The 12,727-nt window shown below is 37.6% G+C and overlaps 1 protein-coding gene across 1 annotated transcript in view; it reads left to right on the top strand.

The window, feature by feature from the left end:
- LOC107582064 (cingulin-like) overlaps positions 1 to 12,727 on the top strand; it is a 34,857-nt gene that overhangs the window by 17,118 nt on the left and 5,012 nt on the right. Inside the window, exons 4-21 of the mRNA XM_016267785.1 lie at positions 2,454 to 2,554; positions 2,635 to 2,704; positions 4,970 to 5,085; positions 5,226 to 5,358; positions 5,642 to 5,854; positions 6,017 to 6,165; positions 6,371 to 6,397; positions 7,129 to 7,249; positions 7,335 to 7,547; positions 7,638 to 7,859; positions 8,228 to 8,476; positions 8,600 to 8,770; positions 8,852 to 9,013; positions 9,121 to 9,210; positions 9,717 to 9,800; positions 9,974 to 10,092; positions 10,757 to 10,865; positions 10,976 to 11,139. Of these exons, the coding sequence (XP_016123271.1) occupies positions 2,454 to 2,554; positions 2,635 to 2,704; positions 4,970 to 5,085; positions 5,226 to 5,358; positions 5,642 to 5,854; positions 6,017 to 6,165; positions 6,371 to 6,397; positions 7,129 to 7,249; positions 7,335 to 7,547; positions 7,638 to 7,859; positions 8,228 to 8,476; positions 8,600 to 8,770; positions 8,852 to 9,013; positions 9,121 to 9,210; positions 9,717 to 9,800; positions 9,974 to 10,092; positions 10,757 to 10,865; positions 10,976 to 11,139 (2,513 nt within the window). The remainder of the gene's footprint in view (positions 1 to 2,453; positions 2,555 to 2,634; positions 2,705 to 4,969; positions 5,086 to 5,225; positions 5,359 to 5,641; positions 5,855 to 6,016; positions 6,166 to 6,370; positions 6,398 to 7,128; positions 7,250 to 7,334; positions 7,548 to 7,637; positions 7,860 to 8,227; positions 8,477 to 8,599; positions 8,771 to 8,851; positions 9,014 to 9,120; positions 9,211 to 9,716; positions 9,801 to 9,973; positions 10,093 to 10,756; positions 10,866 to 10,975; positions 11,140 to 12,727) is intronic.

Below are 12,727 nucleotides of genomic sequence, written 5' to 3'. Positions count from 1 at the left end.
GAGAGTGACCGACTGAAAGGGAACGTCTCGGTTACGTATGTAACCCTCGTTCCCTGAAGGAGGGAACGGAGACGTCACGTCCCGTCGCCACAGCTCCTGTACCACCGTTGAGCGGCCGGGTCACCGGCTCGGCTCCTCAGCGAAAACCTGAATATGCGCTGCATCTGCTGCCTACTTATACTCACGCTGTGATCAGCAGCAGCTGGATGCAATAATTGCATGCCAATGTGCATTGGCTCGTTTAGTTTACACTCGAAGTGGATTGGTCTCTCTAAGCGAAATCCCAATTCGTCGGTCATCCGACGTGACGTCTCCGTTCCCTCCTTCAGGGAACGAGGGTTACCATATGTAACCAAGACGTTCTACGTTCTCTCAATGTTCTCAGCTTTGCCTCATCCATCATGTGGTCAATAGCTATGTTTACATGCGACCAAAAAATCAGTAGAAATCAGATTGAAGATTCGGATTGAAAATCCTTCATGTAAACACCACAGTTGATCCGATCGAGCTCCATCTGAATGAAATTTTGTTCAGATTGGAAGGGATGGTATAGACCTGAAACAGTCATATTAATAGAAAAATAATTAAGCATCTAAATGCTTGAATCCGACTGTTTTCTCAATAGGATTCAAAAGTAATACACTAAAGCTTACATGCGTAGTGCTGTGATGTGTATATTTACAAATGTTTTAGGTCTTACAAATCTTTATTTTTGTCTTTTTAATCCTTCAAACAGGTCAGTGGAGTAAACTGAATTTTTAATAAATATTTGCTAAAAAAGCTTTTCAGACATACATGTCAGCTTTCCTTTTGATATGTGTTATCAAGGCAAAAACAACGATTATGATCATGGTTGCTCTGGTGGCGTTTTTTTTCCGGTGACTTTTTCCGCTTTTGAATGTAGCGTCTGGGCACTACGTATGCGCTTAAAGGGTTAGTTCACCCAAAAACATTAGATTACGTCTGATTTAGATTACGCTCCTCTGATGAACAAGTGGAGGCTCAACTCCCAGTTGATTCCAATAGATTTTGGTGTTAGCAAGCAAGTTAACATTGTGTTTCTGAGCATAAAACTACATAATAAACAAATGTGTTTTTTTAAGTAATATAAGCTTAATATTTAAGTAAATAAAAATTAATTTAAAGGGTTAGTTCACCCAAAAATGAATGGGCCAAAATACCAGCAACCGTGTGTGAAAACCTTGTGAAGACTTACAGAAAACGTTTGACGTCTGTCATTGCCAACAAAGGGTATATTATAACAAAGTATTGAGATGAAATTTTGTTATTGACCAAATACTTATTTTCGACCATAATTTGCAAATAAATTCTTTAAAAATCCTACAATGTGATTTTCTGGATTTTTTTTCTCATTTTGTCTCTCATAGTTGAGGTATACCTATGATGAAAATTACAGGCCTCTCTCATCTTTTTAAGTGGGAGAACTTGCACAATTGGTGGCTGACTAAATACTTTTTTGCCCCTCTGTATGTCATTAGTTACTCACCCTCATGTCGTTTCAAACCTGTAAGACCTTCGTTCATCTTCGGAACACAAATTAAGATATTTTTGATGGAATCTGAGAGCTGTCTGTCCCTGCATAGACAGCAACGCAACTGTAATGTTCCCAAGTCCAGAAACGTAGCAAGGAGATCGGTAAAATAATCTATGTGACATCAGTGGTTCATCCGCAATTATACGAAGCTACGAGAATACTTTTACTATGCTATGCAGCGTCAGACAGCTCTCAGATTTCATCAAAAATATCTTGTGTTTGAGGCAAAAATTAATTTATGTTCCGAAGATGAGCGAAGGTCTTACGAGTTTAAAACGACATGAGGGTGAGTAATTAATGACAGAATTTTCATTTTTGGGTGAACTATCCCTTTAATAGATTTTATTAATAATGAATTTTATTAATTAATTTTAATTTTAAAAGTTATGTTAATATTATTCCTGTAGCTCTATAAACTATGTGTGCATGTATATATGTATTTAAATGTTTATTCAGTTTATTTTTTTTGAATGAAATATATTTTTAAGTTACACTTCTCAACTCATTCTCATTTACTTGGGATTGCATTCTCTTCTTTGTGAAGGATACTTGCCAAAAAAAAAGGGATCTACTCTTTGGAACAGCCTTTGCATTTGGACCATTTGAACCTTTGCATTTGCATGTGCACCTCGGATGCCTTAAAATGCGGTCCGAGTTTTGGAAGAATGTAATTTGAGTAGGCTACAGTAAAGCAATTCATCAACCTGATACTCTGTTCTCTGTGGCATTGAATGTCATTTAGCTTGATTTAGCTTGTTGGTGTCAGCTGACAGAGTGCACACTTATGTTACTACTTGGATGCATCAATTGTTATCCACTCTTTAAATATTAAGAAATCTTACTTTATTTTTTTTCACATATTCTGTGTGGGTTGTGTTTGACCGTTATCTCCATCCAGGTAACTCCTGATCTTTTGATGGACCAGGGTCAAAGTTCAGGGTCAGAGTTCTCAACCGAAGATCAGATACAGCAGATAATCTACGATGTTCTACATCAGGGGTAAACCATTGTTCTGATGCGTAACAGCAATATGTACAGACTAAACATTTGGTAACATTTTGTTTCTCCTAATTCTTCAGGAGTACAGAGGGAGATGCTGTCATTAAGCACAGAGTTCGAGTCATCTGTAATAAGATTCAAGGACTGAAGGTACAGTCTCTCACATTTTGAAACATTGCTAGTTCTTCACTATGATTTTCGAACATAAAACAAATATCAATAAGTCATTATGTAACAAAAAAATGAAAGACTTGTGATTCAGGTGCTTCGACCACCATAAAACAACCAGTTCAGCTTTTCAGGTGAACTGAAGCACGGTCTGTGACAGAACAAACAAAAAAGACACAATGTTCTGTAGAGGCTTTAATACTAAATGAATTATATAATGAAAGGCAGTTCAGGTGTACTAAACCAGAGAATGTAATTGTGTAATGTCCTTGTGAAAGTCCTTCCCTTAAGTTATAAGAGCCATTTGGCTTTTTTGATAGAGATATTGCATATTTGTTTACTTTACTTTTTAGTGTGCTTTGAGATAAAGAAGCAAAATATATGATACATTGCTGATTTCTTTGGTGATGTGGTGGGCTGTTATTGAGGCATAATCTTGACAGACAGTTTAGAATATTGCCATCATTCCTCATTCAAGTACATAAAAGATGTACTTGTTTTATCTGCTTAGAAAATAGCTGCCCGGGGTGTTACCAAGATAGCCACAGAGTGATCTGACTTTGACTAAACCCAGCTGGAAATAAATCTGCCATATTTAAAAAGCTGTCATTACTCTAGTGATAAAATCACCTGGTCTAGATGTGGAGCTAGGCTCAGTTGGCACTGTATTCAGTACGCAGACAGGCATTGGTAAAATGGGCATTACATTTGATGGCTTTTTAGGTGTTGGCATCTCTTGCTAAGCTATAATGAATTGGCAGCGGATCCCACTCACTTACAACAGCTGAGCCCATTTTAGAGTGAAAGGAGAAAGGAATGTTTACCTCCACCACACAAAAGCTCATTAATCATACAATATAAAAAAAAAAGAAGAGACAGATGCAGAGCATAGATCAATGTAATGTAATATAAATTACATAAAATTATAAATGCCAATAATTACCCATCAGAAATTCAAAATGTAAATGAAAAAAAAATCCTGTAATGCCCTCTGTCAAGCTTATATTTAAACATAAACATATGATGTTGCATAAGTTTGCAATGCAAGTCATAAGTTACTCTCAGAGGCAAACAGTGGGCCATTTAGCTTCTGTATAATTATCTGACAGAGAGAGGGCATAGACGCCTGATGGATGCGTCGGGGTTTTGCTGCCAGGAACAAGTTAACATCATAGGCGAGTTTTAGAGTACCTGAACTGAAGTTAATTACGAGACTTTTAAAACTGGTGCAGCAAATTGAAAAAATATCTTGACATTACACTGTTATATGACCTAAAAGTAAAGGATCCTGAGAAAAATATGGTTTCTACAGAAATATTAAGCAGCAATATTAGGTTTTCGACATAGATGATAATGATAAGAAATGATTTTATGAGCACCAAATCAGCATATTAAAATGATTTCTGAAGGCTCATGTAACACTGAAGACTGTAGAAATGGCTGCTGAAAACAGTTTTGCCATCACAGGATTAAATTACATTTTAAAATAGAAAACAGTTATTTTAAAATGTAATAGTATTTCACATTATTACTTTTTTATTTGACAAAAACTCTTCATATGTACTTCCTTGATTAATTTAAAGGCAAAGGAGTGTATTGTTTCTTTCTGTGAGCAATTAGGCTACTTAGTATAGTGATCTTTAGACAGGATTAAATCCTCAAGCCTACTACTATATGTCCCAGCAGGGGTAGCAAACCACTAATGACTACTCTATCTTCTAAATACTATCATAGAGGTGGACTTGGATTATAGTGTTTTGGGCAAATTGGAGCATAATCTGGTAATGCTTTGTCATATATACAGTTATTCGCATATGTTTACTGTTCCCTTTTTGCACAATGTTTTTATTTAGTACTGTCCTAATGAAGTTATTATTTATTATTTATATTGTAATGTATTTTTTTGATTTTATATTTTATTTTAGCTATCCTAAAATGCGAACATTCAGCAATCAAAGTAATAATTATAAAGTTATAATTTAGTACTGTCAATATAATTTACACAAACATTCTTTCATGGTTCAAGCCCCCAGCATGCCCTGCATATTTGAGTTCTTCCCCACAGTGACTATCACAAAAAACTGCAAGCAGTTGATGCTTGAAGCAACACATGTTAAAATGTGAAACACAAATACAACAAAATAAAAATATGATCTCTCTCTAATTTAAAAATTCTTAAACTTACGATAAAAGGAGTATGTATACTTAGAGGGCATAGCTGTATAACCGTTGCCCCTCGGATTTCAGGTGAACAGATCTGACGACTCCTTGAAGGAGGAGCTTGAGAAATGTCTGGATGAAAATGTACAGCTGCAGGAACAGCTTGGCCGGAAGAACACAGAGCTGCACCAAACACATTCAGAGTAAGATGGACACAAATACCTTTGTCACTATTGTGTGTTTACCAACATGGACAATCACACTCTGTGGTGAGAATGATATAAAATCTGCCACATAATATATAGTTAAACTATGTTTTGTCTGTGCGCTTTCTCTCTCTCAGGCTAACTCCGTTACGAATGGACAGAGAGAATGCAGAGTCTCATGTTAGAGAGCTGGAGGATCAGCTGGCGGGACTACAGGAGGAGCTGAGGAGAGAGACGGTCAACAAAGCTCAGGCTGACACTATGCACATGGTGATCTCACACACACACACACACACAAACTTGACTGAGACTAAAATGGTCACAAATGCAAAAAAAAAAATTTGTAATGACAAATCAACACTTTATTGCTGTTGGTGACAGGTGAAAGTGTCTATTTTTTTAAACCTGTGAAAACCCTTAAAATATTTCATTTACACATGCTGTACTGTATATATTTGGCTGCTGACAAAAATTGCAAAGCACTAGTAGTAAAATGATGTTGCTGTGCTGCTATTGAGATCATTAATAAGAATTATGATTTGTTTGTGTACAGGAGCTGATGGCAGTGAGAGGTGAGTTGGCCGAAGCTGCAGCTCTGTGTCAGAAGCAGGAGGACATTGTGAGGCAGAGAGAGAGGGAGCTGACTGCTCTAAAGGGGGCACTGAAAGATGAGGTCTCCACACATGACAAGGAGATAGAGGCTCTCAGAGAGCAGTACAGCCAAGACATGGAGCGACTACGAACAAGCATGGAGCATGTTTCACAGGTACACACCCAACTATAAGGGAGGTTGTACAGGAAATTAAATGAGACCTAAGACAGAACCCTGTTGAACACCTGTTGTTGTGCAATTTAGAGAGAAGTGATTAAACTCAAAGCACTTTGCATAGGAATCATGTTGCACAAATGCACTCTCTCTGTGCCTTAGTCTCAGGCAACCATTGAAGCAGAGCGTCACCGTGTGAACTCTACGTTAAGGTCTCTTCAGCAGCAATTGGAGGAAAGCAGAGATGAGGGAAACCACTGGAGAGAGCAGTTTCAGTCCAGCAGAGAAGAGCTACGCAACACCAAACAAGAGTGAGTCACACTCGAGTTTCACAATTTGAGTTGAATTACTGAAATAAATTAACTTTTCCACGACATTCTAATTTATTGAGATGCACCTATACACTAGTTAGTTTAGGTATACTGTTGAATTAGTTTTGCATTACGCTTAGTTCTGTCTCTTTTGTTAATGTGTATATGTCTTTCCTTCTTTGTTGTATGCATTTTGTTGGGGCAGTGGACAGCTGGTTCAACCCAAATCAGAGTGAGAAATGCTCTTAGATTAGATGAGAGAAATTGTAGATTTATCTGTAGATGTGTGATTGAACCTACTAGTAACCTATTAGGATCCCACTACCATAATCTTAAACAAATGATTTGATGATTTAATAATAAATTATTGAATGCTTTGTGTGTGATTTGTATTTTAAAAAATGTTTTAGTGTACTAAATCACAATTTTAAAACATAAAATCCTAATTACTAAACATTACAGAATATCGTAATAAAATCTGTATGACAACTCTAAATACTTATTCACTAGTTCATCATTAGAAATACTCTGCATCATTAGGAAATAAAATCCTGCTGGTTGTTTATTTATTTATTTTTTCAGAAAAGATGCTGTTAATCTACAAATTTAATATGCCAAACAAACTTTTCCATCTCTGAATGGCTTGTCTGTAACAGAGCAAGATGGTACCATTAATTGAGACAGTCCAATAAAAAAGTGCACATAAGCAACATTTCTTTCACATTATGGATCTTGGATCTTGACACTAAATCAATAGTTTGTCCACCCAATTTAACATCATCAGGAAATATTAGGAGCTCAATCGTATTATAAGAAGTTCTCATTTAGGACACTTTAATAGCTGCTATGCATATCATAATGTGTACATATTTGTTATTAATCACTTACAGTTTAGGTTTTTTGTTTGCATATGGTGTTTGCCTGTGTTTGTACTATGTGTGTATATATTTCTGTATGTGTTAGGTTACTCCAGGCTCGTATGGAGAAAGAGGAGTTTGAGGAGGAGCTGAAAGATCTGCAGGAGAAAGTCAACACAATGAAACAGCAGATACCAGATCCCAAACAGACCCAGACAGTCAGCCAGGTATATACACACTCTTTTGCTTATGAATGTTAAATTAATACAAGTTTTCACACTGAGACTTAAAATACTCATTGTGTTTTCATAGGAACTTGAGCGTTGTCGTGCTGACCTACAGAAGGCCCAAACAGATATGGATAAATTAAAAACAGATCTTGACAAGAAGACAATGGAAATTGTGCTATTAAAGAAGAGCAAACAGGAGCTTGAAGCAGAGCAGAAATATGAGACTGACAGATTGAAGGACCAGTCACGCAGAGATAGAGAAGAGTTGACAAAAGCTCATGAGAGGGCCAAACAGGTACAGTACAGTATAGTTAAAATTATTATGGCATAAAAGCAGGTAGCCTCCATTTGTGTTTTACTTAAAAAACATTTTAACCTCCGGCAGCTAGCTGAACCCTCATTGGTGGAGGCCCTGCGCAAGGAGTTGAGTGACATGCAAGAGGAGGTGGGCCGAATGCGCAGTCAGCTACTCTCAACTGAAGAAGATCTGCAGACAGAGAGAGACAAACTCAGCTCTGCTCAAACCCAAGCAAACCATCTGGCACATGAGCACAAGGAACTCGAGGAAACCAACATGCGTATGAAAGAAAGAATCATACGCCTTGAGGTTAGGATGCAGATTAACGTAGTTATGTTATGGCGCACTTTATTTTCCCTCCCATTCAACTGTAAAAAATTGTGTGTGTAAGTGCATTGGTTTAAGACTGTGGGCTGGTAGAGATGTGTCTTCAGCTGCTTTTTGTGATATGATGGTCTAGAGGTTCAGGTGTTAGGGTTATGGTTAGAGGAACCATAGGGGGTGATGGTTTTAGAAAGTGACTTATTGCCATGTTATAAGTGAGCTTAATGGTTGAAAACTCACAGTTATTGTTTTCATGATCCTTTCTGTCACTTTTGAAATCACAGTTATTATTGAAATCAGAGTTATCTGTTCGTTCTCTCTTTTTCTCTAATGTGTTATCTGTGTGTCTGTAGTCTCAGCTTCAGGAGCGCACATCTCAGAGTATTGAGGCTGAACAGGAGCAGCAGGAGGAGACCAAGAAACTGAGGCAGCAGCTAGAGGAGTCCAGGCACGAGAACTCCAGACTGGGCCTAGAGCGGGACGAGCTGACTCGTAATCTGGAAGAGAAGGAGAAGGACAGAGACTCTGTCCGCAAGGAGAATGCACAGCTCGAGGATCAGAAGAGGCAGCAGGAGAGAGCACTAGACAAACTCAATAAAGAGGTATGTGTTCATTGACACAAATTTGAACCTGGCATGCATCATCTTCTTAGTTTTTCTTTTACTTTCTGCCTGTTCTTATCTCTCTCTTGCTTCCTCCCACCCATTTTTGTTTCTCTATGTCAGATAGAGCGCTTGTCTGCAGCATCCCGTGAGGAGGTGCGGCTCCTGCAGGCTCAGCTGGACGAGCAGAAAGAGAAGGGGAGGAAAGAGCAGCAGGACTCACATAAAAACGCCAAAGAGAAGCTCGGTGAACTGGGGAGAGCTCAGAGCACCATCCATTCCCTACAGGAAGAGGTGCAACACTGGCCTAATAAAAACGTTCATACTTTTGAATCAGTCAACAATTTGTGGTCATACAATTTTGTTTGTTTTTAGTTGGCCCGTCAAAAGAAGGAGCTGTTCTCAAGTTATGAGGATCGAGACAATGCTTTATTAGATAAAGAGCTGCTCACCAACCGCCTCAAACATCTGGAGAGTGAGATTGAGACACAGCGTACCACACAAAACGACCGCTCACGAGAGATCCGCAGCTTGGAGGTGTGTGTTCCACCTTCACATCTGGTGTCTTAGTGAAAAGATGTCATGGCAATAAGTGATGTGATAACAGTCTGTTTTCACTCTGTTATATTTGTCTCCACCTGCAGGACAAAATCAAGCACCTGCAGCTTGAGTTAGACGAGGAAAAGAACAATGCAGAGATGCTTACAGAAAGAATCAGCAGGAGCCGAGATCAGGTACTCTGCCATTCAGAAGTTTGGGGTTGGTATGATTTTTAAAAAATCTTTAATTAAAATGAGTAACTTATTCCTGTGATGGCAAACAAATAATAATTATTATTATTATCAATGTTAAAAGCAGTAGTGCTGCTTAGTTTTTAGTTTTTTTATTTTGGAAAATGTTTGATTTTTTTTACGTTTTTTTGATGAATAGAAAGTTCACAAAAATTGTATTTATTTATATCTTTACTGTCACTTTTGATCATTTTGATACATTCTTGCTGACTAAAAATTTGTGAGATGTTGCCAAGGATTATTATTTAGTGCTATAATGGTAGTATATGAATATTGCCCAATAATGTTATTATTATTATTTTATTTTTTTTGTATTGTACTGACCCATAATTAATAGTCAATTACAGCTACTTTCATTATCCTTGTGCCTCTATTTAACTCTTAAGACATTCAGGTCTGTGATCTGCTAAATGCTTTAATCAAAATGTGGTGGTAATTCTACTCTGTAGATTGAACAGCTGCGTGCAGAGCTCATGCAAGAACGATCCTCCAAACAAGACCTGGAGCTGGACAAAAACGCTCTGGAGAGACAGGTACGCCACATGACCATTGAACAGTATGGCAAATCTATAGTCATACTGTATGCTGCATTATCTTTGCCTGAGTTTCTGTGATAACAAGAATGATAAAAGTGTTTCTTTTTTAACTGCGCAATACATTCCTTCAGATTGGCCACCAGGTTTCATCTAATGTGCATCTCTTTCAGATAAAGGATTATAAATCTCGCATAGCTGACATGGAGGGCCAGTCACGTTCCTCTACTGGTGTGTCTCAGCTAGAGAACAAAATCCAGGACCTTGAGGAACGATTGCGTGCAGAGGAGAGGTAAATAAAAAAGGTCCTAATGAACTGCGGTTCTAAAACCACTACCATGAAGTGGCAGAAACAATTACATTAACCACAAAGCACTACAGAATGCTTGAGAAAAGCACTCTTCTTTAATTGAAAGCACTTTATGCTGCTAGAAAATACAGACTGTAGACAATGCAGTCCATATAGTGGTTCGCGAAAACTACCACTCCTACTTTAATACTACTACTAATTTTGGATGTTTAATTTTTTAATAAAACAACACTGGGGGAATTGTCAGCAGGTGTATTTGCTTGATTAGATTTTAATTTGCTCTGCCAATATTTTTACTGACCCCGCCAGAGTAAGTAATTTAATTAAATGGGAAAAAATTTGGTTTTATTTACAAAAAATATATCAAAAACTAAATTTCACAACATTAAACAGCACCTGAACAATAAGAAAACTTTCAGGACACTTCAAGTTTAGGACGTCCTGAGGTTCAAGCACATTCAATTCAATTTTATTTGTATAGCGCTTTTCATGATACAAATCGTTGCAAAGCAACTTTACAGCAAATTAAGTTTCTACAATATTTAGTGGTAGCTTATCAGTGGTGACTGTCAGTTAATATAAGTAACTGTAATGTAAGCTTATCAGTGGTGACTGTCAGTTAATATAGTTGTACGTGTTTTTGCAGAGAGAAGAGCTCTGTGGTGTCCTCCCAGCGACGGTTGGAGAGGAAACTAAAGGAGTTGAACATCACCCTGGATGAGGAGAGACAGCAGCACACAGAGCAGAGAGACCAGGTGAAGAATACACACATTACATGTGCATATATAGAGCAGTGTGTGTGATGATTGGTGTATGTGAGAGACCCGTGGAGTGTTTCTGTGTTTAATGCTGTGTGGTTCTTCAGCTGACTCTGCGTGTGAAGGCTCTGAAGAGGCAGGTGGATGAAGGAGAGGCAGAAGCGGAGCGGCTGGATGGATTGAGGAGGAAGGCCATCAGAGAAATGGAGGAGATGCAGGAACAGAAGGAGGCGATGCAGTCCAAAGTCACGGCACTAGAGAATGAACTCAAGTATGTGTGTGTGTGACTGAGAGAGAAGATCATGGTGGTTTTGATGTGTTTGGTTCAGTGTGAAGCAGCCACAAAACAAACCAAAACCACAGAAGCTGAGTGAGGAAATAACTTGTGACACGTCAGTCATCCTTTACATTTGCATCTCATATGTTTATTTTGTCCATCGAAAACTTGAACCATTTCTTGAAGGTTCAGAAGATTATTTAAATCAAGGCAAAAATGTAATGAATATACATCAAAAAATGTGTACTCACGCCCTTCTTTCACAGAGAACCATTAGCTTCAACAGGTGTTTTAAATCCCAAATGACACTCCTATATTTGCCCACAGTTATATGACATTCACTTTAAACACACATGAAAATGTAACGTTACATGGTTCTTACACAGTGTTCAGACAGGGTGTCCGCGGGTCCTTAAACTGTCTTAAATAACGTTTTCATAATATAAGGCCTTAAAATGTCTTAAATTCGGATTCGATGGGTCTTCAATATTTTTGGTCTCATTACCGCTAAAATATCTTCAGTCTGACGGAGCTAATGACTTTACAATCATTGGACAGACCGAAGATGTTTTCTTCCCTGCGGTAAATTACTGCGTCATCAGAGAGAACTGCAGAATACAGAATACAAGCTCGCGCTGAGGCTCACTCTGTTTGTCTCGAGACTTCAGAACAAATGAGCGTGACAGCACACATAAACTCAGAAGAGACACACTGAGGTAAAAATTCAAAATGTTTAGTTTATTCATAACATGATATAGTTAAATAACACCATGACAAGTGAGCTATTTTGCTCAATATTCTCACGACACCTAACGTTGCAAAGTGCACGCATTACGTGAAGTCTAGTTCGCGTGAGCATTTAGAGTGCGCTCTGCCTGATCACTGCATGATTCAGTCTATTAAAATACATTCAGAATGATTACAAATTCAAGACATGGGGGCAGAAAATGTGTATATTTATACCACTTCATATAGTTAATCAAATTCACGGAAGAGTGCCTTTTTTTCTCCAAAAATTACCATATACAAATGTGATATTGATTTTTTTACAACAGTTCAATAAATTAGAAGTTTTATTAAGAGACTTACGTTTTAGACACCATATTGCCTGTTTTTGCACTATTTCGCCAACAAAAATAATTCCAAACAAATCCACAGGCTGTTTTGCATCTCTGAGTTACATGACGGTGTTTCGTTCCTGAATGAACCAACCGTTTCAATGATTCGGTTCAGTCGCAATGACTCACTTATTAACAGTGACTTGCTGCCACCTACTGGTGGTTTTAATTTCACGTTTAAAGTATCTTTTCATTTTTTAAATTATTTCAAATATCAGTATTCAATTTTTTATGTTTAATATATCCAAACATTATTTATGCGTTTGTAACTGCAGGTTAAATGCATTCATGTCCTGCATTAAACCGTGTGTAAACGCATCTAAATGCCACTTTAGATGCAGCTTATGTCTGGATTGCAAAGATGAATTTTGTTGATACTGATTTAATTTGCTTGGTAACAGCCCAAATGTCTTATTATTCTAATTCACTGATTAAATGTAAGAATTTGACTCAAAAGATAATGC

Source organism: Sinocyclocheilus grahami, unplaced genomic scaffold (genome assembly GCF_001515645.1).
Source record: "Sinocyclocheilus grahami isolate Dianchi unplaced genomic scaffold, SAMN03320097.WGS_v1.1 scaffold40.1, whole genome shotgun sequence".
Lineage (NCBI taxonomy): Eukaryota > Metazoa > Chordata > Actinopteri > Cypriniformes > Cyprinidae > Sinocyclocheilus > Sinocyclocheilus grahami.
This window is presented reverse-complemented; position numbering and strand designations above follow the sequence as displayed.